At 39.6% G+C, this 27822-nt stretch overlaps 1 protein-coding gene across 1 annotated transcript; it reads right to left on the minus strand.

The window, feature by feature from the left end:
- Positions 1–126: 126 nt before the first annotated feature.
- LOC118751541 lies at positions 127–27822 on the minus strand. The gene is made up of 6 exons (XM_036486370.1): positions 27151–27822; positions 18171–23325; positions 17953–18040; positions 9456–9567; positions 6386–6796; positions 127–2027 (listed from the first exon to the last, which is right to left on the minus strand). The coding sequence occupies exons 2-6, from the start codon at positions 22621–22623 to the stop codon at positions 177–179; spliced, it is 6915 nt and encodes a 2304-aa protein (XP_036342263.1). The 5' UTR covers positions 22624–23325; positions 27151–27822; the 3' UTR covers positions 127–176.

A 27822-nucleotide genomic window follows, 5' to 3' on the forward strand; every position in this document is an offset into this window, starting at 1 on the left:
ACTACAGTCTAACGTCAATGGTTCGCGGTTGGTTCATTCGTTGCATTGCTGGAGAAATTCGACATAACCGTTAGATTTTCTACACCTTCATTTCACTTGCGCAAGCCAATTATCACTGAACTGAAGAGTCTCTCAGCTCATGGCCTGCATAAAATAACTGCTGCTCAGCATTCATATTAACTGCCATTTACGTCCACGGCAACGGGCATCGGACCGCCGCAAATGCCTCTGTTGACCCCATTCATTCCGTTAATGGCACCCACGCTGTTGGTGTAGTGCACGGGTGAGGAGAGCGGTGGCGATTCTGGTGGTGTAAGTGGAGTTTGAGGCACCCTACCAGTGGGCGCGCCACCTTCGGCGTTGTGGGCTGCAACTGGACTGAGCTCTAAATGTTCTGCCAACAACTGCTCAGCAGCTGCATGTCCATTGTGCAATTCGTAGCCATTTAAATCGAATTCTGCTGTGGCATTCTCTGCTATATTTCCATTTGTGGCGTCATGACCATTTCCATTTCCATTTGTGAGTTGGTTAGTTGCAGTCGAATCTGCAAGATTGTTGTGTAATAGCTCCTTCAACTTTAATTGTGTCGTTGTGGACTCTGCTTCGGTGGTCGATGCGTTAGTGGTGGGTGTTTTCTCTTCCATACTATTCGTGTTGTTGTCATTTAAGTCGGTCAAAATAGGTGGTGGTGGAGGTGATGGAGGTGGAAGCGAGTCTAATTGACTGCTCTCAATACCAGCAAAGTCACCAAGTTGTTTTATTTCCTCTGTGGATGGTGGATCTGGTAGGCTAATGATGCTATCGTAGCCATAATTGCCAACTATAGTTTGTGGGAACGTGGGTGGACTTTCATTGTCCCCACTTATGAGATTATCTTCAGAAATTATCTGCTGTTCTGTAAGGCTGGAGATGTGCAGTACAGTGGTATCGACAGCATCACTGTGGTCAGACAACTCTTCTACACATTCCTTGTTGTCGTCAGTGCCATTGGGGACTGGCAACTCTGGCTTCTTGTCCACACATTCTGGTGAATTATTGTTGTCAATATGCTCTACACTCTCTGTGCTTATCTGCACATTTGCGAAAACACTTTCTATTTCATTTTGTACAGTTTCTACTGGGTCTTTTGTTTCTACATCTTGAGGCTCTTTCTCAGTCACAACATTTGTCTGGACATTTTCTGTTTCCTTAACTTCATTTATAATAGCCACCTCACATTCTTGCTTTGTCGACACCTCTTCATTGAACAATTCAATTTCTGTCGCAACGTTTCCTTGCTGAGGGTCGCTCTCACTCTGCTGAGAGGAATTTATATCCTTCTCCTTTATTATCTGCTCATTTCCTTGCTCATGCTTGCACAGCTCATTGTGAGCGGCGCTGTCGTTGGCTGTGGCTGTTGAACTATTGCCCTGAGTAGCAGGTGAATGCTCAAGACTGTGTCCATTCTCCGATCGGCGATCATCATCGTCGGCGGCGTTGTGTGAATTCGAAGGTAAAAGCGGCAAGTTTGCGGATGTCGATGGCGAGGCATATGACGTCGTCTCTATGGTGTACAACTCCTGATTGCCATACGAGTATCTCTTGTTTGAACCAGCCGAAGATGTGGAACTTAAATCGGACTGCGAAAGACCGGTATTGGAATTGCGTACGAGGTTGACTTTCTTCTCATCTCTAAACGAATGTGGTGAAATAGCGGGTTCTTCTAATTCGACGATTTGATGTAAACTGCGTTCGGGCATTTCTTCTGCGTAGCTCGGTAGTTGATGGTGCAGAGTTTCTGCTGGTGGTTGGTGGATTTGTATCTCATCGTGATTTCTCAAAATCTTTTCATCGTCTGATCGAAAAGAGGTCGCGGCCGCAGCTGCAGCTGGTGGTGGTGTTTCATAGATGGGACGTAGTTCTTCGGTGGTTGGGCTGTTTGGAATGCTTTTGGAGTCGACGCCGCGCGCAACTTCTACAACAAATACGCCATCCTTATCGGAGGTATTGTAATGCATTGTAGTTTCACGAGCGACGCGCGATATATCCTAGAAGTTGAAGAAGAAAATAAAAGAAGGGATTATTTTATGTAAATCGCATAATTCGTTTTAGGGAGTCACAATGCAAATATGTACATGCAATCACAAAATATACAACTAAAGTGTTTGCAGACAGAAGAAGTTATGTACATAAACAAATTGGCAGTTACAAGATGAATAATAAGAAATTTTCACGTGTGAATGTTCATTAGACCATAACACCTTACAAGCAAACAAAAAAAGTTGGCCGTGCATCCTTGAGTATCAAGAATTTTGCAAGGCAATTTCGGGGAAAAAAATTCGGTGACGCCTTCATTCGTCAATAACATTGCTTTTAAATTGTTCTACTGGAATAATCAAAATACTTCCTTTGCAAAAGTTTAATGATTTTCGGAGAACTTTGGGAGCCAAAAAATTTTCTCATTGGGACAAAAAAGCTTCGATGTATCATACTTTAAGATCCGACTGTAAATGCCAAAGATATGACGGGAAATTACAAATGGCGACCGCTACGATCGGAAAAAAAAGATAATCGAAAATGCGGGAACTTATACACCACAAACAGGGGAAGAGGATCGGCCAAACGCTTAATATAGTCAATCAATTTACCATTTTTGGTTGACAAAATGCAGTTTTAAAACTTTAATAATAAGCTGATGCATATATGAATATAGAATCTTATTATGACCACGTTGGAAAAAATTATAAAAACGCAAGTTCCTTTAGAAGCCGCTACAAATTTTTACAGAAAAGTCCTATGTCCACAACGATTGGCCCGCTTTAAATTTTCGGGTATAGTGCGGAGGAGTTTTTATGCCTTTCATGGCCATGAAATGTCGGATGTTTTTAAATAACAGAAAAAAGTGAAGGGCGCATAGTCGCTTACAAATTTTCCTTTTCATCATTTCAAACATCCTGGATAAAGTCTTTTAAACATATTTTATTACATCCCTGGTTTCTGCATACCTTGCGGGAAAACACCGAACTAGTGAACCAAATTTATAGTTCCTTCCTAGATCTTTGTGGCCAAAAACGAGCCAGTCCAATAGTATCTAATTAAATACCCATCAGTTCAAAAGCAGCGAAATGTGCTACTCTTAAAAAAAAAACTGTTTAATTTTATTTGAATATTTTTATTGAGCTTTGTACCACAATTAATAGGGACAATAACAATATTGAAATACATACATATTAATACACCACAATAATATTGACAAATATTTCGTTTTACTTTTTAAAGCGGTTGCAGAAATGTGATGGCGTGCGGTGCAATAACATCCCATTGTACTCTTGAGGTGCCCTTCTACTCAAACAAAATGAAGAGTTGAGACTATGTTGACATTCAGCTGAGCATTTTCAAGCCATTTATTGAGCGCAATGAAAGATATTGGATTTTTCAACAGGACAAAGCTGCAATTCATGCTGCTGGGGAGAAAAAATGCTGGTTGGAAACCAACAATGTTTGGACGCTTGCGCTCTCCTGACCTCATCCCAACGAAAAATGTGGGGGAAGTACTAGCAAGGACAGTTTATGCTGATAATCGCCAATTGGCATAAATTGGATGCTGCTTTAATGAAGACATTGTATTTAAGTATGGTGGGCTCATATTTCAATTAGTTAAATTCAATGGACCACAGCTTTAGTATTAGAAAGACACATTTGCATGTTCTACTCTTTTTATTGGGATTTCATTTTTGGATTCATAGTTTTGCAACAAGTTATTTTTAGATTTTTTCATTTCCTCTAAATTAAGTTATGACTATATAAAAACGTAACACTCTATTTGAAGAGAGCTTTTACCAAGCAATAGTTACAAGAGAAAGTTTTGCCCTAACTTGCTTGTGACGGTTGTTTCAAAGACGTTTGTACTGGATTTATAATTATGCAACGGAGTGTATTAAAACAAATCGATATTGGCTGCTTTTAGGAACGGCGAACATTTGTTTGAAATTGAAATTCAATTCAAGTAGGTATTTAATACTAATAATAATGAAAATATAAAAAAACTATGCATACTTAGTTTGATAATTTTCGTTTACTTTTTTCTACATATATATAGCTATCTACGTACGTACATATGTAGGTATATCTTCGGCAGGGTTTCTATTTCAAACTTTTTCAATCCGTATTCTGTCAAACCCTTCCAATGAATACTTTGCTCTCGCTATTGTTTCCTAATACCCAGGCTGTCAAAAGATGTAGTTGTGTGACCTCGTTATCCCTGTGTTGTTTTAATTCTCCACGGATAAACTCGCTAAACATTTAAATACATAGGTATTTATATATATTCAAAAGAGTATAGATTAACTTTGAATGTGAGTATGGAACAAGTACACACAAGAAGGTGGTGGCACAGGATACAGAATATTTACATGTATGTATTGGCAGCACACTAACAAGTATGTATTAAAATTTAGCTTCAAGAAATAATAAACATGTAAGGCACTGCCCTCCAAAAATCGTTAGACTATGTGGTCTATTTGTGCCATATTGGAGTACTTACTAAGTTCTCCTCTGTAAGGCAGTAGCGGACCAACTCTCTACCCGACCAATGCTCGTGTTTTCGCGATCGTAATCAAGGTATAACAAGGTAGAAGTGATTCGACATTTCTCTCTTTTGAACTGCGACAGAAATGTCAATTCTTAACCCTATACAATTCAAAATTTTTTCTTTATATACATTTTCAATTATGAGCTGTGCGACTGATTTTAAATACATAATAAAATGAAAAGGAATTGCGAGCGGTGCGTTGTGTTTGTCAAGAGCCTGGACAACAAAGTTGTGCGTTATTTTAAACCTTCGAAATGTCAAGGGAATCGACAACGGTGGGCAAATTGCTGCGATGTTTCATTAGGTGACTCTTCACGTGTGGTCGTGACTTTATTTGTTGCCTATCGCAGCCGAGTATTTCTAAGTGGACGCGTTTGGTCCCAGGTGCAGGATTTATCATACTGAATATGAAAAGACAATTTCCCTTTCATATACATACATAGAAAGGCTAAATTTCAAAGATTGGTCTGATAAAACCTAAATCAGTATTCCTTGTTGACATAAAGAAACTGAAAGTAATTTTTAATAAATTTAATGGAAAGGAAATTTCGAATAGCAAAAATTTAATATCTAAATTATTGAAGTTAAGTTCTGATGTAAATTTAGAAGAATCAAACTTTTTTTAATATTCTTTAGAATTAAGTATTTGAATAAAAAAATAAATGCTCAAAAACATTGGGATAGTAAAAGCAAGAAAATTGTCAAAACGGTTTTATAAATGAGTGTGTTTCATTTAGTGTGTAATTTTGTGTAAGAATGCATTTCCACATTTACATTAAACCGAAAATTCATTAAATTAAATGAAGCTGATTCTAACGAGATTTTAAATATTTTCATATTTACAAAAACTTTCATTTCAAAGATGTTGAGTTCTATCAAATATGGTAAATGCATAACAAAGGGTTAATTTCTTTGTTTACATTTTTTTGACATTACAGTCAGGTATGAGAGAGCTCGACTGAATTGTCACTTCTACCTTGTTGAATATGCCTTGATCGTAATCCATACACGATGTTTATTAGGCTGTGTTGCCGAGAGGTAGGTGTTTCATGGAGTAATCCTTTGGAGTACTTTTGTGCTACTACGATGTAATGCAGAGTTGGAGTATATGGTGCTTTGCAGGGTGGCTACCCTCACCCAAATACATTTCCACCAGCAATGTTCGCATGTTTGTACACGTATGAATGATAATATGTATGAACGTATGTACATACGTGCAGATAGCCGGATACAGTGATGGATAGAGAATATTTGAGGCGACAAAAAGGACTTTGAATGTCAACAACGAAATTAACGGCAAAGACATCGACAACAACAAGAACAAGAACAAGAACAAGTACGAATATAAAGGTATGTATATGTATAAATACAACAACAAGAGCAAGCAAACAACAACGACAAATAGAGTACCCAGAAAGGTAAGAATAACAATGACTACGAGTACAATAACTAACGACAAAGAAGAGCAAACAAATAAGAAAAAGTGCAGAAGAAGTATTTAGAAGAAGAAGTTAAACAAGCAGGCGAACGTTGAACCGTTTGAGTGTTTAAGTATTTAGGTGGGCGAGTGGGCGAGTGTGCGTGCATGTGTATGTGTAGGTGCTGTAAATGGGCCTTTGTCTATGCCAATCGACTGTCAATTGGCAAATAAACCCCACAAATCCTTATTTTCGCCCATCACCTAAACACAAGCACAACGACAACAACACCAACAACTGCATTTAAAAGTGCCCAATACTGAGCACTTAACACTCAACACTCAACACCAAATAACTTTCAACGTTCAACGTTCAATGTTCAACATCGAGCACTTACGTGTCGCTCTTCAGTCTCAACGATCAAGTGATTGTTTTTCAAAGTCATCTTCGTGACAGAACCATTAGGACGTGTAAAGTTCTCTTGGACGGAGTTGTTGGACAGATTGGCTTGAATTTTCAACTTATTGTTGTTGTCTAGATTTAGTGGCGATGCTATTGAGGTTAAGGAAGGGGTTGCAACCGAAGTCTCGGATGACAGCAACGCCCTCTCATCGACACTGAAAACTGTAGCAGCACCACTAACACCATTGCACAAAATGTTGTTTGTTGGATAGCTGGACGGTTTCGTGATATTGCACTCGCCGGAATGCGAGTTGGTCATTGCTTTGAGGCAGCTTCCGTTGGTGACATTCTCGGTGACGGACGGCAAATGTTGTTTTGGAATTGAAGTCGCTGTGTCGATGTTAGACTAGAACGTACAGAGAAAATAGATGAAGATGAATGGCATGGTTTTCGCCGTTAAACGGTAGAACTGCAAGAATGATGCACAAATGTTTAGAGTAATGTTATAATGTGAAAGTGATATATAATACGAAATTGGTTACTACGTTAATGCACGTTAGGCAAATTCACGTTCATTACAATCCATTTAATTAAGACTTCGCATTCGTAACACCAAATCTACACATTCTAGTTTCCACTGGTAAGACATATCTGTCTTACCGAATTTCTTACCACCAACTATCATTTCGTAGTTTGACAACTCAATTTTCATTTTACCGTGCCATTAACATTAGGAACAAATTGATTGGAATGTTACGACAGCAAGGTGCCAGCATGAGAAAATGGGGCAAAGTTACAACAGAAATTTGACAGATGTTAAGATATATTTAGATTAAAAATTCACTTTTAACGTTATAAAGTACAAACTGCCAGACTCACTGGCTGAAAGTGAGTCGCACATTAAAAATTTGGCAAAAATTAATAATTTTGCAAAATTTTCAATAATTTTCCAACAGGAACGAATCCGAAACGATTTGTTTCCATATGTATAAATAACTTGAAAATACACTCTTAAGAATGAGGAAAAGTGTTTCAGGGAATCGTATGCTTTCGTGGGAGATGAGTAAAGACGAGGGCTGAATTGCGCTAGGAACTGCCGCACATTTTGAATTCACAACTAGTACTGAAATTATTACCTATTCCTATCACTCACGATAAACTCACCGTCTAAAACATCAGAACCAGTCGGTAAGAAATCAGAATGGAGTTATACCAAAGTAAACTTTGTGCGACATTCAGCTACCGCAACCTCTTATGGTGAAGTCGCCGCCAAAAACGCGGGACAATTGCGTTGATCTATTTAGCGAAGGGGCAAAAAAGCCGAAATGCTTATCCTTCAATGCCGCACAATTTGGAAAATGAACTTTTTCGAGACAAAATTTAATATGTATCTCGAGAACGAGAACAGTTACCGAAATAGATGAAAATGGTGTTTAAAGTTTTTAAGAAGGAGATCTCGCTGGATAAAATAATTATGTTCAGCTATGAAATTACTTTTAAAATTAGAGGGATCAAAATTTTTTCCTTTTTAAAGAAAATTACTGTCAAAAAAATATAATTATTGAAAAGACAGTAATTTACAACAATTATACATACGTGAAATGAATGATGGGGTACGAAAATGTATCTGCAAGAGTGTCAAATAAATAATGATTTTTTTTCAAAATCCGTGATTCGGTGAAATTTTCGTGGTACAGTTTAGCTGACCGCACTCAACTTAGACTCGAGCATGCTCTGCGAAGAAAAGCAGCTCAACTTTTGCCAGTTCGTATAGTATAGGAAAGCGGCATCCTAGACAAAATGCAAAGGAAACAGACAGGCCAAAAGCTCTTTCAAAGAAATATTACCTTTGAAATCTCAAACAAACTTAAATTTCAGTGGGCATGACAACAAAAGGCATAGGATTTATTACAACACACTGCAGATCCACTCTTTTAGCTGTACTTCTGTACTAATTTTCAATGTTGTATGATTATTATGGAAAGACTCATAAAAATGCATACATATGTATAGAACTCATCCCTTAAATATTTTCTACGTGCGTGACAGTGTTCCTGGCCAATTTGTTGCAAAATATCTAGACCGCAGTGAAAAACTTATGAAAACCTGAAAACTGCAGCGTAAACAGAATGTTTGCGGTGAAGTAAAGGCAAGTATGGCAACTAACTGTTGTCCCCTCCAAAAGTAGGAGTAACCATCAAATTTGCTAGAAATTAAAATGTGGTCGTAGCAAAATCAAAGACTAAGAGCGTAAACAAACGGAGTGAGTTAAAGCCGCTACAATAATAACAACAGCCAAAAATTAGTGAGGTGAGTGGTGGTGGGCTGCTGAACGTCCGAGGGAGCTTTCAAACAGCAAATGTCAAGTAAAACCGCCAGATGCTTACAATGAAATGGTGTCTGGTTGCGGCAGCCAGCGCCGATCTGCCAACAGCGGCTCTCACGAACTTGCAATCAGACCGAAACGGAGATTTAATTTGCGAGTTGTATGAGACATGTTGCAAACACTTCCTGTGTGTGTGTGTGTGTGTGTGTGTGAATGTGTCCGTTGCTTACCCTGACTGGAAGTACTAGCTTTGCTTGTGCACGTCTGCACCACACTTTGGTGGCATTTTCTATCTCCGTTTTAATTAAAGTTTCAGCCTCCAACCAGCTGTCAGATTATGGCGGAACAAGAAGAATCAAATAAGCATGCTGGAGTCGAAGGGAGTGCCAACATGGCGTGGAAAACACAAAAACCAAAACACCCCGACTTTTGACTTTTGAATTATATATACACAGGTATAATGGTAGACATACTAACATACATATATACATATAAGTATTAGTGAGCGAAGTTGATGAAAATTTAAATTTTCATCGCACTTTGCAGTCTTATTTGTGAATTTTATTTTATTTTATTTTGCACAACTTAGGCTAGGAATGAATTTAAGGTGAGCCACAACCACCTACTAATATTTTTGTAATAATGTATGTAACAACTGTAAGCCCCTATTGATTTAAGTGTACTTTATATCTTGTAATGTTTAATTAAGACTTTTAGCCGACGAGTATTCACTACATACCTCTTCCTGGGAATTTTCGCCATCTCCATTTTTCTTGTCATTTGTAACGCTCCCATTGGCCTGATTTGCATCGCGAATATTTGGTGAGCCATAGAACTTTCCATAGAGGTACCTGTGCAAAGAATATGTAATTTAGTTTAAATTAAAATATTAAGTGAAACATCTATGCTGTAAATACAATTAAATAAGTGGCTCAATTAGTCAAAAGTCGAAGACAATGCAATCAAAATGCGATTAATTAGTAAATCCGCGCACACTTGTGCACAGAGGTATTAAAAAAAACTCTCCAAACGGCCTTCTGAAGTACGTCCTACCTCCGATTTGTGACGAAGTAGTGAAGGTAAAATGTTATGCACAGAAACCAACAACCGTGTATCGCTTAAGTGCACTGAGAGCTGTTTGCGGATTCCGCACAATTTCTGACGAAGCATCCTTTGTAATCGCTGGTCCCAGTAGACATTATCGCACAAGAGATGAAAAGAATATATAATCACCTGTCTGAGGACAGCAATGGTCTAACGCGAAAGACAATAGCCAGAGAAGAAAGGTGTCGTTCTATGGTAATCTGGCAGAAACGATGGGACGACTCTGAAAAGGGAGGTGGACCCACAAGCTCATCTCTGACATTGAAACACGGCTGAATAAGTCTCACTGAGAGTGTAGTTTTCATCTAAGCCAGTTTCTCTCGAGCAACGGTTCTTATCGTGAGTATCTGAATAAATTTCGGCATAGGAATAAGAGAAAATAACGGAACACATAATGTTCTCCTGCTCCCGATACGCCTCTGAGTCACGAAGCATGGTACAGGATATCGGCATACCAGACTATATGTTAGCGTCAAGCGAGAAGTGGTGGAAGATCTGCGCTCATGTCACAATAATTCATGTAGATTTAAGACGAGCTGAGCATCTAAGCAGCCGTTAAAATATGTACGTAAGGAGCCTTTTGGGCCAACCAACCCTGGCCCAATTTCTTACATACTCATACTTTGGCAAAATGTTGAGTGCGATTTTTAATATATCTATTTGCAATTTTGAAATGTCCCTGCCAAACAGTAGTGCCTACAGCAATAATCATGGCATTTTACTGTTAAAATCCCAGAAGCTTTACAATTTTACAACACAAATTTAAGAATTCCAAAAACACCGCAGTCAAGTGTCACATTTCTTGAGATAATTTATTCATTCGGTGCTATAATCTGCTGCACTTGCGTTTCGTATGGCGCACAACAAATGTGAATGCCAAAAGTTGGCTTGACATCAAAAGTTTGCCCATTTACTGATTCAATTTACAACCTCAAATAGCTGGCAGCGAACCATTGCTTGAAATCCAATTTGGCGGCATTTTCGTTTACTGTTACTTTATTGCTTTTCGTTTCATATTTAGTATGCCTCACGCTACTGCTAAGCGCGATTTTATAATCTTCTTAAAACTTTGCCGCTTATGTAGCCTTTTTCTCTCAAACTTTCACAGCCAGTACTACCGTCATTAGAATTTGATTTGGGTGTCGTAACTGGAACCACTGGCATTTTTTTCACTTCAAACTGTGCTCGTAAGTGACTTTTTGGGCTAACTGTAATACATGTGTTACACTTACATACATACATATGTGCTTAGTACTCAGAGCCTTGGAATGTCGAAGACGCATTCTTGACGTGAATTCAACCAATTGTTTATTGAAAAAAAAAAAATTACTTTGTTCTTAGAGTTTCTTAATTCTTTCCATGTGTCAAGTTAAAGTAGCTCAAATAGCGTGGCTTAATACGAGTAGCTTAAGGCGGAAAATAACAGTTATATACATATTTAAAGAGTTTTTGGTAGCAGTGCCCTAGTTTTAGGTCCTGTACTAGTCTCATTTCGTACCGCACAGATATATACATGGAAACTCTTCGATAGGGTAGCGATATGCAACCTAAAGGGGAAGCTATGTGGCATTACGCCTTTCCATCTCATAATACAAATTTTCCTCTTTTCACCCAGTGGTTTAGAACTATACCACCAGGGTCACATTGTGGACTCGAAGAAGCCCTACAACGTCTCAAAAAATGTGGCTTCAAAAACGAACGAGCTGCATACATACATGCTTTCGCGGAGAAGGAGAATTGGCATTGCTTGATAGGTAGGAATACAGAAAGACCATCCCTCAAATTTCCAATCTATGTCCTCTATAAATGCCCTAATCCTTGCAATAGTATAACACGATATCGCGAGGCGGTACTCAAGAGACGCTAAGTCAGCTAATGTGAAAGACCTAATGAAATTCATTATGAACCTGGACTGTGGTATCACAACGACAGAATTAAGATAACTAATTGCCTGTATGAGGTGCAGGTGGTATTGAAATAATATATACGATTTTGTAACTACTGTTAATCTCATTCGTTGTATATTTGTAACTTCAAAATAACGAAGAAAAAACGAATTTGGCTCAATGATATATATTTTAGACCATACCATTTTGCAACAAACAAAAAAAGTTTCGCTTTCAAACCCCTGATTCTAAAATATTTTTGCAATGCAATTTCGAAAAAAAATTTGTATTTTTTTTTTGCTGAACCTTGGGCCGCCTTTTACATTTTTCGGTGACAAACAATTGTTTTCAAATAGTTAAACTGGAATAATCGAGATACTTCTTTAGCAAAAGTTCAATGATTTTTGGTGAGCTTTACGGGGTATCTATGGTAATTGTCTTTCAGCTCATCACAGTCTTTCGAAAGTCAAAAGTATTTCGTATGGCAATCGCCAATTCTGGCAACTCTCTTGAAAGCTCTTTTCGGTCCCTCGAAAGACTTATTAAAAGATCCGCTACATAACGAGAAGGTCTAGCGTTTTTCTGTTTGTATTTTAGCAGTGAGTTTTCCAAAAATTAAATTTAACTAAAAGTATATATTTTTCCTTTTAAAACAATAAAAACAAAAAATTAAAAAAAAAATAAATTAATCAAAAAAAGAAAAAATAATAGTTAAAAAAGCGTGAAAAATGTATAAATCAAATATTTAAGTTATAAAAAAAAAATATTGAAAATGTAAAGATTAAGATGAGTTCCTAAAAATTAAATGACATAAAAAAATTTTTCATTTTAAAATTAATATATTGTTATTTAAAAAATTAAAACAAAATTAGAAAATATAGATGTCTAAAAATTAAATTAAAATTAGAAAAAATTTAATTAAAAAATATGTAAATAAAAAAACTTTGTAAAAATCTAAAAAAGAAAAATTAATAAACCATTTTCTAAAAATTAAATGAAAATAATGAAGTAAATATTGCTCTGTTTAAACAATAAAATCGAATAGTTAAAAGAAAATCTAATTAAAAATGAAAAACAAAACAATTAAAAAGGGAAAAATTCATAAAACAAGTTTCTACAAAATAAATAAAATAAATATGAAAAACAAAATTTCTCTTTAAATCGATAAAATCTTACAATTAAAAGAAAGTTAAATTAAAGCAATTAATTTTTAAGCAAAAAACAAAACCGACATCAAATCTCATATAACAATTTAGGAGTTCCGTTAATTTTTTTATGATCCAATGATCGGATCAAGGGACCACCTCCGAGACACTACAAAACAAAAAAATATTCCGACGAATTGATAACCTCCTCCTTTATTGAAATCGGTTAAAAAGAACAAAAGATTTAATCAAAAAATTAATTTCGCTGCCCGAGGATTCGATGTCGGATCTCTCGAATGTTAGGCCAGTGTTTTGCAAACCCTTCCATTGCGATTGTTGCAGCAGAGCTAAGAAAATTATATAGTATACATCTCCTTTTTAAACATGCTCAAGTGCTTTATATAGAGAGCTTTTCAGGATAAAAGTTGGCAAGGGAGCTTTTTTTAAGACTTTCGTGCTAGAATAAACAAAATTTTTTAAGCTATCGCGCTCACTCTCTTTCAATTATTTTACAAACGATACGAATTCATATATGGCGGGTAAATGCTAGTACAGGCTACTTGAGGTCAATGAAATTTAGAATAAAAAAATGTTTTCCTCGATACACTCCTCACACTTTAAGATTCCACTGGAATATGACGAAAAATGTAAAAAGGCGACCCTTACATTCTGCAAAACTTTTTATTCATTTTTTTCTTTTCAAATTAATATGTACATTAGACAAAGTCAAAAAAAACGTCCTGCAATGCGACCGAAACCCGACGTGGTCGAATGCCCATATATGTATATTTTCACAGCTTCGCAACGGCGCTAAGACGCTGGATTAAATTCACTCACACATGAATACTGACAATAAGCAAATAGTATAAGGAACTGCAAAATACTTGTACTGGTGTATTACAGAAATATCAGTCACTCAAGTGGCATCGCATTTGTTTCACGCTAACGCTTTCGCTTTTCAACGCCTCGCCTTCTTCTGCTTGTCCTGAGTTAAAGTGAATCTGTAGAACCACATAAGTTTCGCCCCCGCTTACCACATTGTTTTGTTTGCGCACACCTTTCCTCTACCTTTTTTGTTATCCAACCACCAGCTGTTGTGGCTAATACGGCGTAGCATTGTGGGTTTATTTTCCCCATTTCTGCCATTCCCAACTTCGTTGAGCAGCGCATTAGTTTACAACACTATCTGTTGTCTTCGTCGAAAAAGATGTCTTAACCTGCATTTATTTGTGGTCGTTATACAATTCCCACACCTGTCCGAAGTGCTAAGGCAACGGAAGGAAAGGACGTGCTCCCGCAGATGCTCGCAATTTCGACTTTGCGTAGTAAATGAAAAATAAGAGGGAAATTTATTGCATAGCCATTCAGTATGCTTTGTTAGGATAAAAGAGCGGATTTGTCAAATACGATACGAACTGGGCAGCATTGCTAGAAATATGAGTATGTACTCGTAGGTAGAAATTGCAGAAACGAATGACGCTTTAAAAGACGAACTTTAGTTTTGAGGACTTATTTAAGTGCATATGCTTGGACCTGTCCTTAGAAGGAGACGACATAAACAAACAGTTTTTAGTGACAAGGCTCAACTCAATTCTAAACAAAAAAATAAATTGCGTTATTGTAGTCCTTCCCAGTTTTTTTCGAAATTATGTCCTCTCAGAACTTCTGTTTCAGGATTTCTAATTAATACCGACAGCTCGAAGATGGATAAAGCTGATGAAGGTGCTTTAGATACAGCAACTGTTTATTTTAAGCAGCGATTCGATTTTTTTAGACGTGATTGTTTTAGGCGCGACTCGATAAGTAAGACAGCCGAGCTTCTCTAAGAGCATTAGGATTCAAAATAATAAAGTAGAAAATTATTTGGGAAAGCCGCATAGAAGATTTTCTGCGTCTCGTCACTCTTATTTTATTTCCCAGGCAGTAGCCGTTGAGAAAACCAACACGGCTTGGACATTCGATCTAGAAAAATTGACGAGTATGCCATACATACGGACCAAACGGGACAACTATGAATACTTAGGGAATTAATGCACTTCGTGAGTTTCTAGCGATGGACTATTCCAACAAGTATTCTCGGCTGAAATGATTGGGGTAAAAAGATGGTGACAGTTTTTTTTAACATTTCAAATTGTTTTCCTTTTTGGGGGAACTCTATAATTGTTTTCGCAACTAGTTATTTTTATGTAACATTTATTCACCGAAAAAAAGTAATATTTTTCTTCAAAATTGCTACGTTTACTACATTTTGCACTAAAAAAAGCTAATTATAGTCAAACAAAAATTGAAAAATCGGGCTTAACTGGCCTGTTGAAAATTTTAAAAGCGTTCGTAAAAAAACATTTATCAGATTGATTAAAAAATGATGGCTCCGGAGAATTATGAACAGTAAATGACAGTTTTGAACCACTGTGCAATGGGCGATCTAGTGGGGTCTTTCTCCTTCTGGCACTAACAGAGGAAATTCACTACGGTTAAGTCTTTACACACGTCTACTAAACCTAGCCTGAGCTGAAGTCTCACGGCCTGTTCTGCTAACCCAAAGACAAGAAGAAGTTCATAGCAGTGAACTCTGCCTTCAAAGGCACCTTATCGAACTCCTGAAGATTTGAATTTAACTAACGATAAGAAAAGTGGGTAAACAAGTTCTATTGAAGCAGTTTAAAAAGCTCAAGCCATTCTTCATACTCTTCGACGGCTGACCCAGCCCCTTTTTGTTTGACTCTATTCAATTTAAGTTGCCTTAGAAACGGCAAAGAGGAGCACACGTACCTGCGAAAAGGTGCGAGTAATTGCTACTCCAGCCAGTCAAAGTAATAGTTTAAGTGTAATTTGCTTCAGCCTGATTGAATATCAAAAACATTGCTCAGCACTTATCGGCGATTTGTTGCAGACAACTTGACTGCTGTTGGCGCGGTTGCCATGCGACTGTGGGCGCAGAAGCATTGTGACAAGCAACCAGGCGTATCATCCACATACATATACTTGTACATATATACTTCTATGTACGTGTAACAATGCTTAGCCAAAGGCTCAGCTGCAAATTGGTTACGGTCTCACGAAGCGTAAAGGAAAGGGTGCACAGAGCTGGCGCCAAATACCCAGACCGGAAAGTGAAAGCAATCAATCTTGGAGTGTGGAAAAAGGGTTTGAAGCTTGGGGCTATTTTTACCATTGACAGCGGCGACATACTTGCAAATGCTTTAAGGCTTTAAAGGATTAAAAAATGTTTTACTGTATGCATCTATTTTTATGAGCAAATCTCACGAGTTGTTACATTTTTCGACAAATACGTGTTTTGGTCGAAAATGGAGGCATAATTATCTTACAAAATACATTATCTTCAGTGTATAAAATTGTGTATAATTTAACACGTTTAATGTAGCGGCTACAACAAACCCGCCCAGATCACCAAGAGCCTGAATCGTTGTCGTCAAGATCAACTAGCATGAGACCCAAGAAGCGTGCAGCCTCTATAGGGTCCGTCTATGGGGACAGAGGCGTCAGTTGAGTGGGGTTTAGTGCGCATGCGAAGAGATGTTTCGAGTCGTGGGGTGTCTCTCCGCATGCTGGGCACTGATTGGGCACATATGTATCCAGTTTGCACTGGTACGAGTTCAACCTGCTGCAGTGGCCAGAGCGAAGTGGGGCTAATGTGGTCAGAGTCTCCCTTGGCAAACGACGCTCGGACTTGCCCAAGTCAGTTCTGGAGTCTAAGTAACTTGAGGCCTGTCGATATGCTGTCCGGTTCTGAGCTTTCTTTATGAACCTATTCGCCCGTAAGTACGTATAGATGCCTTCTGATGTGCCTTGGCGAGGGCTCCGCTGTAAGCAAGTGTCTGTTCGGCTGTCCACGTCTGTGGCTCCCTACTAAGTATTGGTTGCAGAGCATTGTGTTGTGCCACTTAAAGGGGAACATTTGCGCTTCGTCATGCAAGTGGTGTTGTGACGATATCAGAAGACATCTGGTCACTTTCCATCGGACTTGGTTCGTCATCGACGTGAATACCCAGCTGCAATCTGACCTCCTTCGTCCAGGTGGTGAAGAGGGCAGCTGAGGATTTTGTAGGGGGGAGAGTTAGGCTCCTTGCAGTGAAGAAGTGAGAATGCTCGGAGAGGTAACCGTTTACTTTCGAGCACAAGTCATCAATTCCATTCGCAGCATAAGAGACAATTGGTACTCCGTCTGGTGGTTGAGGGAGCTTAGAAATATTAAAGTAGTGGAGAAAGGACACCACCCTGTGGAACCCCCCGTTTTATTTCCTGGGAGTGTCGACCACTCAGATGATTCGCTGACCACCGTTTGAGTCTTTGTGGGAGAGAGAAAACCTCTATGTCTTCTAGTGGCGTGGAGTGACTGACGGTGTCAAACGCCTTTGACATATCTAACGCTACTAGAAATGTTCTCTTGCAGGGATGGTGCACTTTACGTAAACCATACTGATGCTTCGCAGGGATGAGGTGGTTCGTATAATGGGGGAGTAGCGAGGCCTCTAGTGTGTTCGGTACCGGGAGAAGGAGGGTTGTCGGACCATAAGACTCTGCTTTGTTGGCTGGTTTTCCCTTTTGAGCAGTAGGACCACTCTCCCCATTTGAAAGATGTCTGGAGTGACGAGAGTGGCCATTGGCAGGGTGAGGACCTTGGTAAAATAAATAACTCCTGCAGGACCCAAATGTTTCAGTATGAGCATGCATATTCCGCCGAATCCCATAGCTTTGTGGGCTTTCACCTTCCCGACCTTTTGACTACCCGAACTTCACCGCTAGTTAGAGCAAGAGGCAAAATTGTGCAGTAAATTAATTTAGTTTGACTCTTGTGTTTATCGGATTTTTTTTTTAAAGTCTGCATAGAAATTGTCCACATTTCATTCCGCATACGTTATATTGCCATTTTACATTCTAAAAATCCTTCTGTCCTACACATTTGTATACATATACATACACATGCATGTTTACTCTGGAACCCCACCAAATTAGTCTGTTTCTTAGAACATTTGACTTAGAAAAAATGCAACCACTTTGTATAACTCGCTGTACTTCATCTCAAATATACTGAAATAATGAATAGAATATAACAAAAGGCTTTTCGCTCTATGCTTACCACATGGCACAAGTCAGTGAGACAGTCAGTACAACCGGCAGCAGTACAATGAAAACTCCAAGTACCAGCGTATTATGATTTTTAAATACTGCAAAGAGAGATTAATTTTTAAAGTCAACTAAGAGGGGTCTTCAAAGAAATTAATATTTACATATGTATGTATGTTTTTATTTATGTACATATTTGTACATAGGTATTCATGCTTGTTTTCAACTTACCCAACTCGATTGCATTCGGTTCCTCCAACACCGAGTAGGCGGTGGCATTGCTCATACGCTCAGTGGATGCTCCAGCGTAACTGGCATTCGCAAGCATCGACAAAGGGTACGTATCGTTGCCGCTACGAGCTAGTAACTCCTTTAGTTCACCGTTCTCCATGGCATTTAGCATCGCTGCGGCTGTTTGGCCCGCCGCCAGCATCTCACCGGAGCCCGCCACATCAGCGCTCAGCTCATCCTTTCGCAGATTACTTATGCCATGGTTCACCGTGAAGTGCGCATAGTCGGCTGCATGGTGGGCTTTGTTGTTGTGCAGTGCTGCTGGATTGCCAAACGGATAAGAACCCTCGACTCCATCAAAGCCTCCACCGCCGGCGCTCTCGTCTATCAGATCGCCACCATACTGTACGGAAGACTCCACGAGTCTGTCGACGTCATTGCCATTTCCATTGCCATTTTCCTCCAGCATGTTGTTCTCGTACATGCCTGAGTGCGGCTGGTTTGCTTCGTCGGGCATGAAATCGATTTCCTTGAGTTCAATTTGCGGCGGCAGCTCACCTATCACTGGCACACCAATCGACATTTCTGGCAATATGGCTGGCTGTATGATGACGTCTGGCGTCAGTGAGGGCGCTGCAGCCGCTGAAAATGTGGTTGTGGGACCAGCACCTGAGGACTGCTCCACTTCCACCACCGACTCGGCAATGTAGGTAACGTCTAAAGGGGGTGCCTCATCGCCTTGATTGCGAAATATCTTAAGTGAATCGGCGGTGTTGCGTAGTGGCGAAAGAATTATGTCTTCTTCATAGTGATGCTGTTGCGGTGACAGCGACAACCGTTCGTCCATGCTGGCAGCGTTCGGACGTGTGCTGGCTAAGTAGTTTGCCGGAAAGAATTGATTTTCCAATCTGGTTTTCCGCAACTGTTGCTGCTGTTGTTGTTGCTCATAATCTGTATTTGCGGTGGGTAGAGACTCGCCCACCTTTACTTCGGTGTTGGAAATGTAAAAAATTGTGTCCGAGTCGCGATCTATGGTCGGCTTACGCGGCGGAGGAGGTGGGGGCAAAGGTGGTTTTGGCAGCGCATTCTCTCGCTTTAGGTCTGCCAAGAAGAGTTCGTCGGACATTTGTGGCGGTTTCACTTTGACCTCAGGTGGAAAGTATTTGATATCCTTCAGCTCAATATCCGAATCGGAATCTGAGCGAAATGTAAATATCGGATTGGCATTTTCAGCACTAACCGCACCCTCAGTGCTATTGTCGCCGGTATCGATTATCTCTACAACTAAAATCTCATCGCCACGTTGAACGTTTTCTCGAGCAGCGGAATCATTGCTGCCCGAAGAAAGTGGCTTCATCGAAATAGCTTTAGCGGTTTTGGCCATCAGTTCATCTATGGGGTTGGTTCTTGAGCTGCTGCCTGTGTAATCTGGCTGCCGATATGAAAATTCTAAATCTTCGCTCTCATTGCCGATGCCCTCAGATACGTTAATATGTATCTCGATTGCTGCTGGTTCGGGCTTACCGAAGGCCACACTTAAATGTGGGGCCACACTTGACTCCTGTGTGGCATAGTCGGCCCTGTCCACTACATATTGGGTGAAGCGTTCCTGCGGCGCAGCTGGTGGCTTAGTTGTGCCGCCGTGTGCATCCGCCTCAGCTTCCAGTGGTAGGGCGTAAAAGCCATCGCTATCCTTGAAATTTGTGGATGATACAATGGAGTCCACTGTGGAATCGTAGACTTCCACTTGAATGTCAGATATTTTTGACTCCGTTCGCTCATCGCCCAACCTCTTGGGAGTGCTGGAAAATGCTCGCGACTGTTGCTGCTTCTGCTTATGTTGCGATAGTTTTGATGTTTTTTCCTCACCTCCGTGCGTGGTTTTCGTGCTCAACGGCAGACGTGTGGTGCTGATCAATGTCTCTGGAACCTGGAACACAGTCGTAGAAAACATGGGTGTACTCTTTTCCGAAGGTACGTGTACAAAAGTGGTTGAAACAGGCGCTGGCGTTGAAGTTGTTGCGCTTATTGGATCGCTTTTCACCGCTCTATTCAATGTCATCGCCGGCGCAGCAGTGGTTTGCTCCACCAGTGCGGTGGGCGCAAGGATCTCCACAATGCGGCCGTCACGCAGTTGTGATTCTATGGTGGACTCGTGGTGTTGTTGTGGTTTCAGGTTTGCGTGCTTAACCGTAAACCGCATCTCCTCCATGAGAATGGGACCCAAATAGCCATTGTGTACTGGTCTTAGCGTGGGTGTGGCTGCCGTAGAGTTTTCTATATTTGCTCTTTGGTGTGGTGCGGATGCAGACGTTGGTGCTGGTGTGCTGCTAGTGGAAATATTTTTCACGCCAATGTTCGGCATTGTTTTCGTCAACACATCACTTCCGCCGTTATTGCCATTTTCGGTGGCTTTGTTTGCGCTCTTTAAATCATCCACAGTGTCAACAAGCGATGTTTTTATTGTCCCGGGGGCGGTCATATTTTCAACATGAAATTCCTCGCTCACACTGAGATCAGGCACGAGCAAGTAATGTTTATCGGTTAGTTGCTTCTTTCTTGTTTTCTTGACACCATCATGGCCATCATCATCGTCCGCGGCGTCAACATCGCCACTCTTGCTGCCGTTGCGTAATTTTTTCGCCTTCGAAATCGATTTTAAATCATGTTTTTCCAAGTCAATAAGTTTTATGATGCCATCACTATCGCTCGTACCTGAATTGTTTGCGTCTGTGCCTCTGCTGGTATCCTTTACGTCGCCGTGTCTGCCAATATTGGCTTCATCGTTTTGTAGCTCTCCCTCCGACTCGTTTCGCTTGGCTTCGCGGTTATCAGACACATCGTCAATAAAAATGATGCCGCTGTCCGTGCTTACCTCCGCTGTTGTTTGGATTGTCTGCACACTTTTTGTTGTACCAACAGATGGGTGTTCAGGTTTTTTAGTCGTAGTTGAAATTGAAGTAGTTGCCTCTTGCAGCATGTCCACACTGGTTGTCGCCGTGCTGACGTTCATCTTGGGTAGCCTTATTGCAGCGGTTGTGTTGCGCGCTGGTGGAATGGGCGTTTGAGGCAGATTATCGCCAACGATGACGGAGCTCATTTCCATTATTGCGCTGACGGTGACAGAATTACCGTTGTATGATGTTGGTACTGTCGAAGTACTTTGACTGACACCAGCAACTTCATCAGCTATCGGAAATTCGATGGTTGTTGTTGGCATTGTTTTTGCTGTTTGATGCTTGGTGTTGTTGGTAGGAAGTGCGCTTGTAGCTGTTGCGGCTGCTGTAGTTATTTGTTCTGTTGCTTTTATCGTTGCCGTTATCGCCTTTGGCAACGTTTCAATTTGGATTGCAATCATCGGCGCATTTGCTGTAGTCGCCGAGATTGGCTTTGTCGTAACTGCCAATGCTGATGTAGTTGCTGCTGTTGTATTTGGTGCTGCTGTTCTTGGTGCCGGTATGGATATTTCTTTAGTAGTTGACGCTGCTGTGGTGTCATGTAACTCCATAAATGCGGTCGTTGCAGTCAGTTCTTCTGCGGCTCTCTTGTCGTCTACTTCCGTGCCACTACCCCGGAAGCTTTTTAGCTCCGCAGCCGCACCTGACTTCTCAATGGGGCTTCCCGCTGTAATCCTGCTGACTGCAGCATTCGTAGGTGCCAAGGTGACTGCTGTTGCCGCCTCCGTGGATCGTGGCAAGTTGCCAGTTGCCGCAGACACAATGGCGCCCGGCGTGCTTACCTCGTCGTCGTTGTCGTTGTCGTCGCCGTTGAGTGCGTTGCGATGGCTGCCAACTAGCGATGGCGCGTTGGTGACGATAACGCTTTCTGAGGGCAATGCGCCCTCGCTTGACTTTGCGATATTTGCTGTGACTGTAGTCGCGACTTCTGTACTTTGCTCAAAGTGCTGTTCACTCTCAACTGTAGTCGGGTTTGTAGTGTGTGTGGTAAGTATAGGTATATCGGTGCTTGTGGTTATAGTTTCGACCAATCGACTAGGCAAAACTGTTGTGGAGCCTGCAATAGGCGCTTCCGTTGAACTCATGGATGCGACCTGTGTCTTCAATACCCTCACCTTACCTTTCTCCCTCTCCTTGGCCGCGTGTTGCCATTTTTTTCCATAATGTAATTTATATGATTTGCCTTTCAGTTTCGGCACATTTCCTTTGCTGCCGAGCTCATCAATGTTACGGCGCTCTGTGATTGCGCTTGCAGCCGCCTCAACCTTGGCAGTCGTGGCTTTTGCAGCCGCCGTGGTGCTCGTGCTGGCGTGCAGTGTTCTTGGCGTGATGCCAATTTCCGCCGACGTTACTATCAGCGTGGGTGTATTGCCCTCAACGCTGACCGTCAAATGGTGAGTGGGCGCTGTGTCGCCATGCCTTGCCTGCAACAGCAACGTTGCACACAGCCATATACCGGCTAATATACTACTGTTTACCAATAACCACCTTGCCATTTTGCTTTGAAAAACCACTTAAACTTGCTTTTTGTTGCCCAGCTGCTCTCGCCTTAATTTATTCTTTTGCAGTTCCACCCTACTCGTTTCGCCTACAGTTTATGAACTCACACAACTTGCTTGAAGTGCCGCGTACATTGTTGCCCCCATTTCTGTTAGAAGGAAATTACAAAAAAAAACCACACAAAGTGCGCGCCACATTAGTGTTGCAAGGTCGTTGGCGCGGTGCGCGTACGTTGCGCAACTCCTCCACCCCAATGATGGCTGTGCCAGTTGAGATAAAGTTTTCAACGCTGTAATGCGCGCGACAATGGCACCACCACTAACAACAAGCGCAACAACTGCAGTGCAGGGCGTTACTTTTTTTTCTATTACCCTCTATTTTGTTAATGTTTTTTGAGTCAGGCGAACGAAAATGAAAAAAAAAAAAAAAAAAAAAACGACTGATGCACTGAGTATTCTAGAAAAGTTTCCAAGTTCGTTATACACTCGTTTCGTTTTCGGCAATGGTGTTGTGGCGTATGCGGCGAATGCGTGCGTCCGTCCTTTTGTACGTGCTGCGCAAACTTTCTCGCCAGTTTATAAAACACGGCGCTGCGTTTGTCGATAAAGTCGCCGTTCTCTATGCAACGGTCTTAAGTATTGGACTCCGGTGAGAAGATGCTATGGCGTATTGCGAGTGCTGCTTGGTGGTACACGCGTCTGTGAACAAGAAAGGAATAGAATTGTTGAATAGTTAGTGTGAGAGGTAAAAAACGAAATTAGCAACAGAAAATTCAATTTGAATATAAATATGTATTTAAAAAAAATAGGTGAACAGTTCAACTGGGAACATTTATTTAGTTGGGTAAAATTGCATTGAAAGACGTTGTATAAGTAAAAGCACACCAATGTGTGTATATATGTATGCATATTCACATAACTACGATACCACCATTTTAAAAATCGCAATATCTATACTCGTATCAAAGGGACACACCTGTACTTCAACGCCAATTCTGAATATAGTTTTATGAAAAGTTTTTTTTTTTTAAACAGAAACTCGTCAGCCTAACGGTATCCATTAATAGAAAAAAGCCTTTTTATCGAATAATATATAAGCAACACCTTTTTTTTCAATTTTTAATTCGACGATACAAATGCAAATGTATCGCCGCAGACCTCCCTTCAGAAGTGCATATACAAACAGTGTCATCATTCCATTATGTGTAGTGTATGTATAATGAAAATATTAATTTTTCACTTGATTTAAATACGAAAATTTTTAAACGGTAATCAAATAAAAAATTCTTATTTTTATAATTACAATTATAGGGTTAGGGTAGGTCTATTGTGCCCCCAATTATAGGGTTACCCCAAAACGAAAAAAATGTACAAAAAATTTCAAACGTTATAAATAAATTTTCACCAAAATTTAAAATTTTTTATATTTACAATAATTTTAGCTATGGAGTTTTTTAGCGTATTACGTCTTAGTGCAAGTTACAAGAAGCTAAGAAATCTCATCGATTTTAAATAGTTTTTTTTTTTTTGTTGACATTTCGAGCACATTGTATATATGTATGTGGAAGGAAATGTTTACCACCGCTTATCAAATCGGTTAAGAATTCGAAGCTCTACGCTATTTTGTACCCCACTTTTTCATTACAGACCACTGTGAGCCGGCCAATTGCTACTAAAACAGCCCATCGTATTTTGCAAAAGAGAAAAGACGCATTTGAAAAGGATGTTTAAGGTAGTGCGTAATCAACGCTCTTAATTTTACGATGAATCATTCAGCGTCTACTAACGGAAAATTACATAAATGCTCCTGAAAACGCCACGACAAAGGAATCTGGTGGAACTAAAAATGTGCACACTATCGTAATCCACATTTTTTTGGTATTTTTCCTCAGGTTTAATTTAGTGGCGCCAAAGAAAAGACTTGTTTGCTCAGTGCATTCATCAACGCACAACCACTCGATGTTCTGAGCTCTAGATTTTGCCTCGATACATAAATTACTTGCAAAAATCGATGTCGATTTCGCAGCCCCAATTCGCTATTCCGTATACGGAACTATAGTATGCGCAGTTAGGCATAGTAAGTAGTTGCTGTTAACCTGAAAACTCTTCAAACCGTGGAACATCCATCGGAACAGCCAGCAACCAGTTCATTAGGATATCTTACGTGAGCATTTTAAAATATTTTTTATGATTGTTCCGGACAAAGTAATAAACATTTTTTTAATAATAAATTTGCCCACTTATAGCAGAGAATAATTTTATGTTTCTTATTTTTACAAGCTACAAAGCAGGATTCTCCATATTGATGTGGAGATAGATGGTATTGATGGATGGGTTGACTAGTCATATAAGAGTACATACTATGTATTTTCACCTTTGCGCCGATATAACAGAATATTATCTCCCATGCCATAAGACTGGTTTTAACTATGTCATATTTTGACACCAAAATTTGCCGACATATTTTGACACAACTTTATCTCCTTTATCCATACCTTTGCCATAATATCATTATGGGCCAAAAACTGACAGTTAGCCGATTTCGAAGCGTGTGTACACGACTAAAGACCTATCCTGATCCAAATCAATCGACCGCTTTTTGATCTCATTTGACAATGTGTTTTCTTTTTGACGACAAATGCCACTGAATTTCACATAGTAAAAACCAGCCTTTAGATTCAACTCTTCATGCGCAATGCCAAAATATAATAAGTAGCTATTCACACCTTCTTTTTTATTAGGCTACCTGGTTAAAATTATTATTCTGCACTTTATTTGATTGGTGCAAACTGAATGAAAAATATAAGCACATATCCATATTACCCCAAAAATCAGGTTCATATAAATATTTCTGCTTCAGTTCTAATTTTTCTGAGCAGCTCTGATTTTTAAGAACTGTCATTATCTCTCTAACGGTGGTCGCCAGAAGACAAACCCTTTTATATTAATTGGAGCAACCGAACCCGGGTTCAATTGGGTGGTAGTCTCTCATCTTACCATTCGACTACAGCGGCTTTCGCAGCGATACATATGGTTTTTATAAGCTTTTTCTGTTTATTTCGAGTTGGCTTTTAGATTTCGCAAAAAAAAAAATTGATATTTTTTATTTAACAAAAATGTGTTCTATAAGTAAATATAAGTTTGAGTTCGAGGTCGGTTTGATAAGTCAGTGGATTTTTATATACCCTATGTACCAACTTCCAATGCAACACTGCTCTTGTCGACACACATCTGTTAATAGGCAAGTTTAGTAAAAATAATTTTCATCAATTGCTGCCTTGAGGTTCTTCTCGAAAATGCCTCCGTGGTTTGGCAGTTGACGAATTTTTTGCTAATATATAGATTTAACCACCAAAATATGTGACAGATGAAGAAAAACATTTTTTTTTTTTAATCAGAACTTGGGTGTCTTGAAAGCATATAGAATTAATTTAAGGAGACTAATGGATGAATATTAAACCAACTAAGACTAGAAAGCTCTTTAAACTTTCGTCGATAGAGCACAACCTAGTCTAGAAGGTAGGAATAGCATGCAATGTCTATCTAAAAGCAAATCTTTATGCTTGGATAGCTTTTTCGAGAAATGACATTTGATATTTTCTTGCTGATATTTAGTGATAGGTAAATGAGATGAAAGAAATAAAAATAGTACGCACACGGTCAATTACGATATAAAAACTTCATACATACACATGTACACAGCCAAACATATCACACGCATTTCCATGCTTGCAAGGTCATACATGGGTTATAATCAACTCGGCATTAAGGTCCTTTTCGTGAGAGCGCAATACCCGGAGTAGAAATAAAACTCTTATGATTGCATGCCAATGAAAGTATAAACGAAAGAAGTCAGCTCAGCACAAGAGATTGGAAAAAAAAACGAATATCAAAGCAATTTCGCTTGCGACAGCATCAATTTTTTGTTTGTAAGCAGTTTTTGCCACTTAGAACCAATAAGCATAAATTGTTGGCGAATATTGCACAGCACTTGGACACTCCATGGTTCATTGCAGCTCAGACACAAAATGGAAACAGTGGAAAGGATAAAGGGAAATACAGAATGGAAGGAAACATATAAAGGCACGCAGTCCATTTTCTTTCAAATAAAACAAAAGAACCAGCGGGAGAAATACAAAAGCAACGGTATAACAGGCATGAAAGGGGAGGAGGGAGAAACATCACCATTATTTCCACTTCACTAAGATTTCCCGAAGGCGTCGTCATCACAAAACTGTTACGCTTGTGGATTTCAATCTGCTGCATTATTTGGGCTAAATACTTAGTTGGCGAAGTGTGTGAGTGTATTAGAGGAGGTACAAATTATTATGAAAAGATATGATGATGACAACAATTTGTTTTTTTTTTGATAATACTACTAGTGTACTAGTAGTGTCAGAGGAAAGGCTTGCGCTTTGAAACTGTATATTGTAGTTATTAAAGTAGTAATTTTATTCGATTTCGGTAGTCACAGTAAACATATTAAATTGTTGTAAATTTTTTATACTTTTCGCAATACATTACCTGATCTGAAGTGTGCGATAATCCTTCGGTAGTGGCTTTACAAGGTAATCCAGGTCCTTGTGAAAGCGAATAAGCGTTCATCTATTTATTTGGATACACAAATTTCAAAGACCTTCGATTTTCAAGGCTATTCACTTACGATTCCACATTTATTTGCACTCAAACACTTTTCTTGCTTTCAAGCTGACTTGACATTTGGAATGCAATGCAAATTATTTGTCAGATACTTAACACTTTCCCAACTTTTCTAATTGCTTCAAAAACACTTCACTCAAACTAACGCCAGGTTAAAATATTTATTTTCTCTGCTTTCACATTTGCATTTGCATTTGCATTTGCTCTAGCTTTGTTATACCGTCGGACTTGAAAACGCACACTGAGTTGTTTTGGCACACAATTTTTTTTATTGCAAGACAGTGTTGCATTTGGCATGGAAGTCAAGCTTCAATTAATCATATAAATATGTATGTACATATGTATGTATGTAGTATATTTGGCACTTCGTATTTAATAACTCCGGCGATGATAGACTTTTATAAATCATTCAAACATTTTCAGCATCCTTCGCCTTCCACAAAAATTCTTTAACTCCCACTGGACACTTGACAATTGGGTGTTTACCGTTATGCACAGATTTCGAAATCTTCCGCTAATTGCGACCAATAGCTCCAA

The sequence above is a fragment of the Rhagoletis pomonella genome, unplaced genomic scaffold (assembly GCF_013731165.1).
Source record: "Rhagoletis pomonella isolate Grant_MI unplaced genomic scaffold, Rhpom_1.0 Rhpom_scaffold_00776, whole genome shotgun sequence".
Lineage (NCBI taxonomy): Eukaryota > Metazoa > Arthropoda > Insecta > Diptera > Tephritidae > Rhagoletis > Rhagoletis pomonella.

Coding starts and splice junctions, on each gene's coding strand:
- LOC118751541 (XM_036486370.1), bottom strand. CDS start 22,623: ATGGCAAGGTGGTTATTGGTAAACAGTAGTATATTAGCCGGTATATGG. Junction 18,041..18,170: donor ACCGAATGCAATCGAGTTGG/GTAAGTTGAAAA, acceptor CTCTCTTTGCAG/TATTTAAAAATCATAATACG. Junction 6,797..9,455: donor GCGAAAATTCCCAGGAAGAG/GTATGTAGTGAA, acceptor TGTACGTTCTAG/TCTAACATCGACACAGCGAC.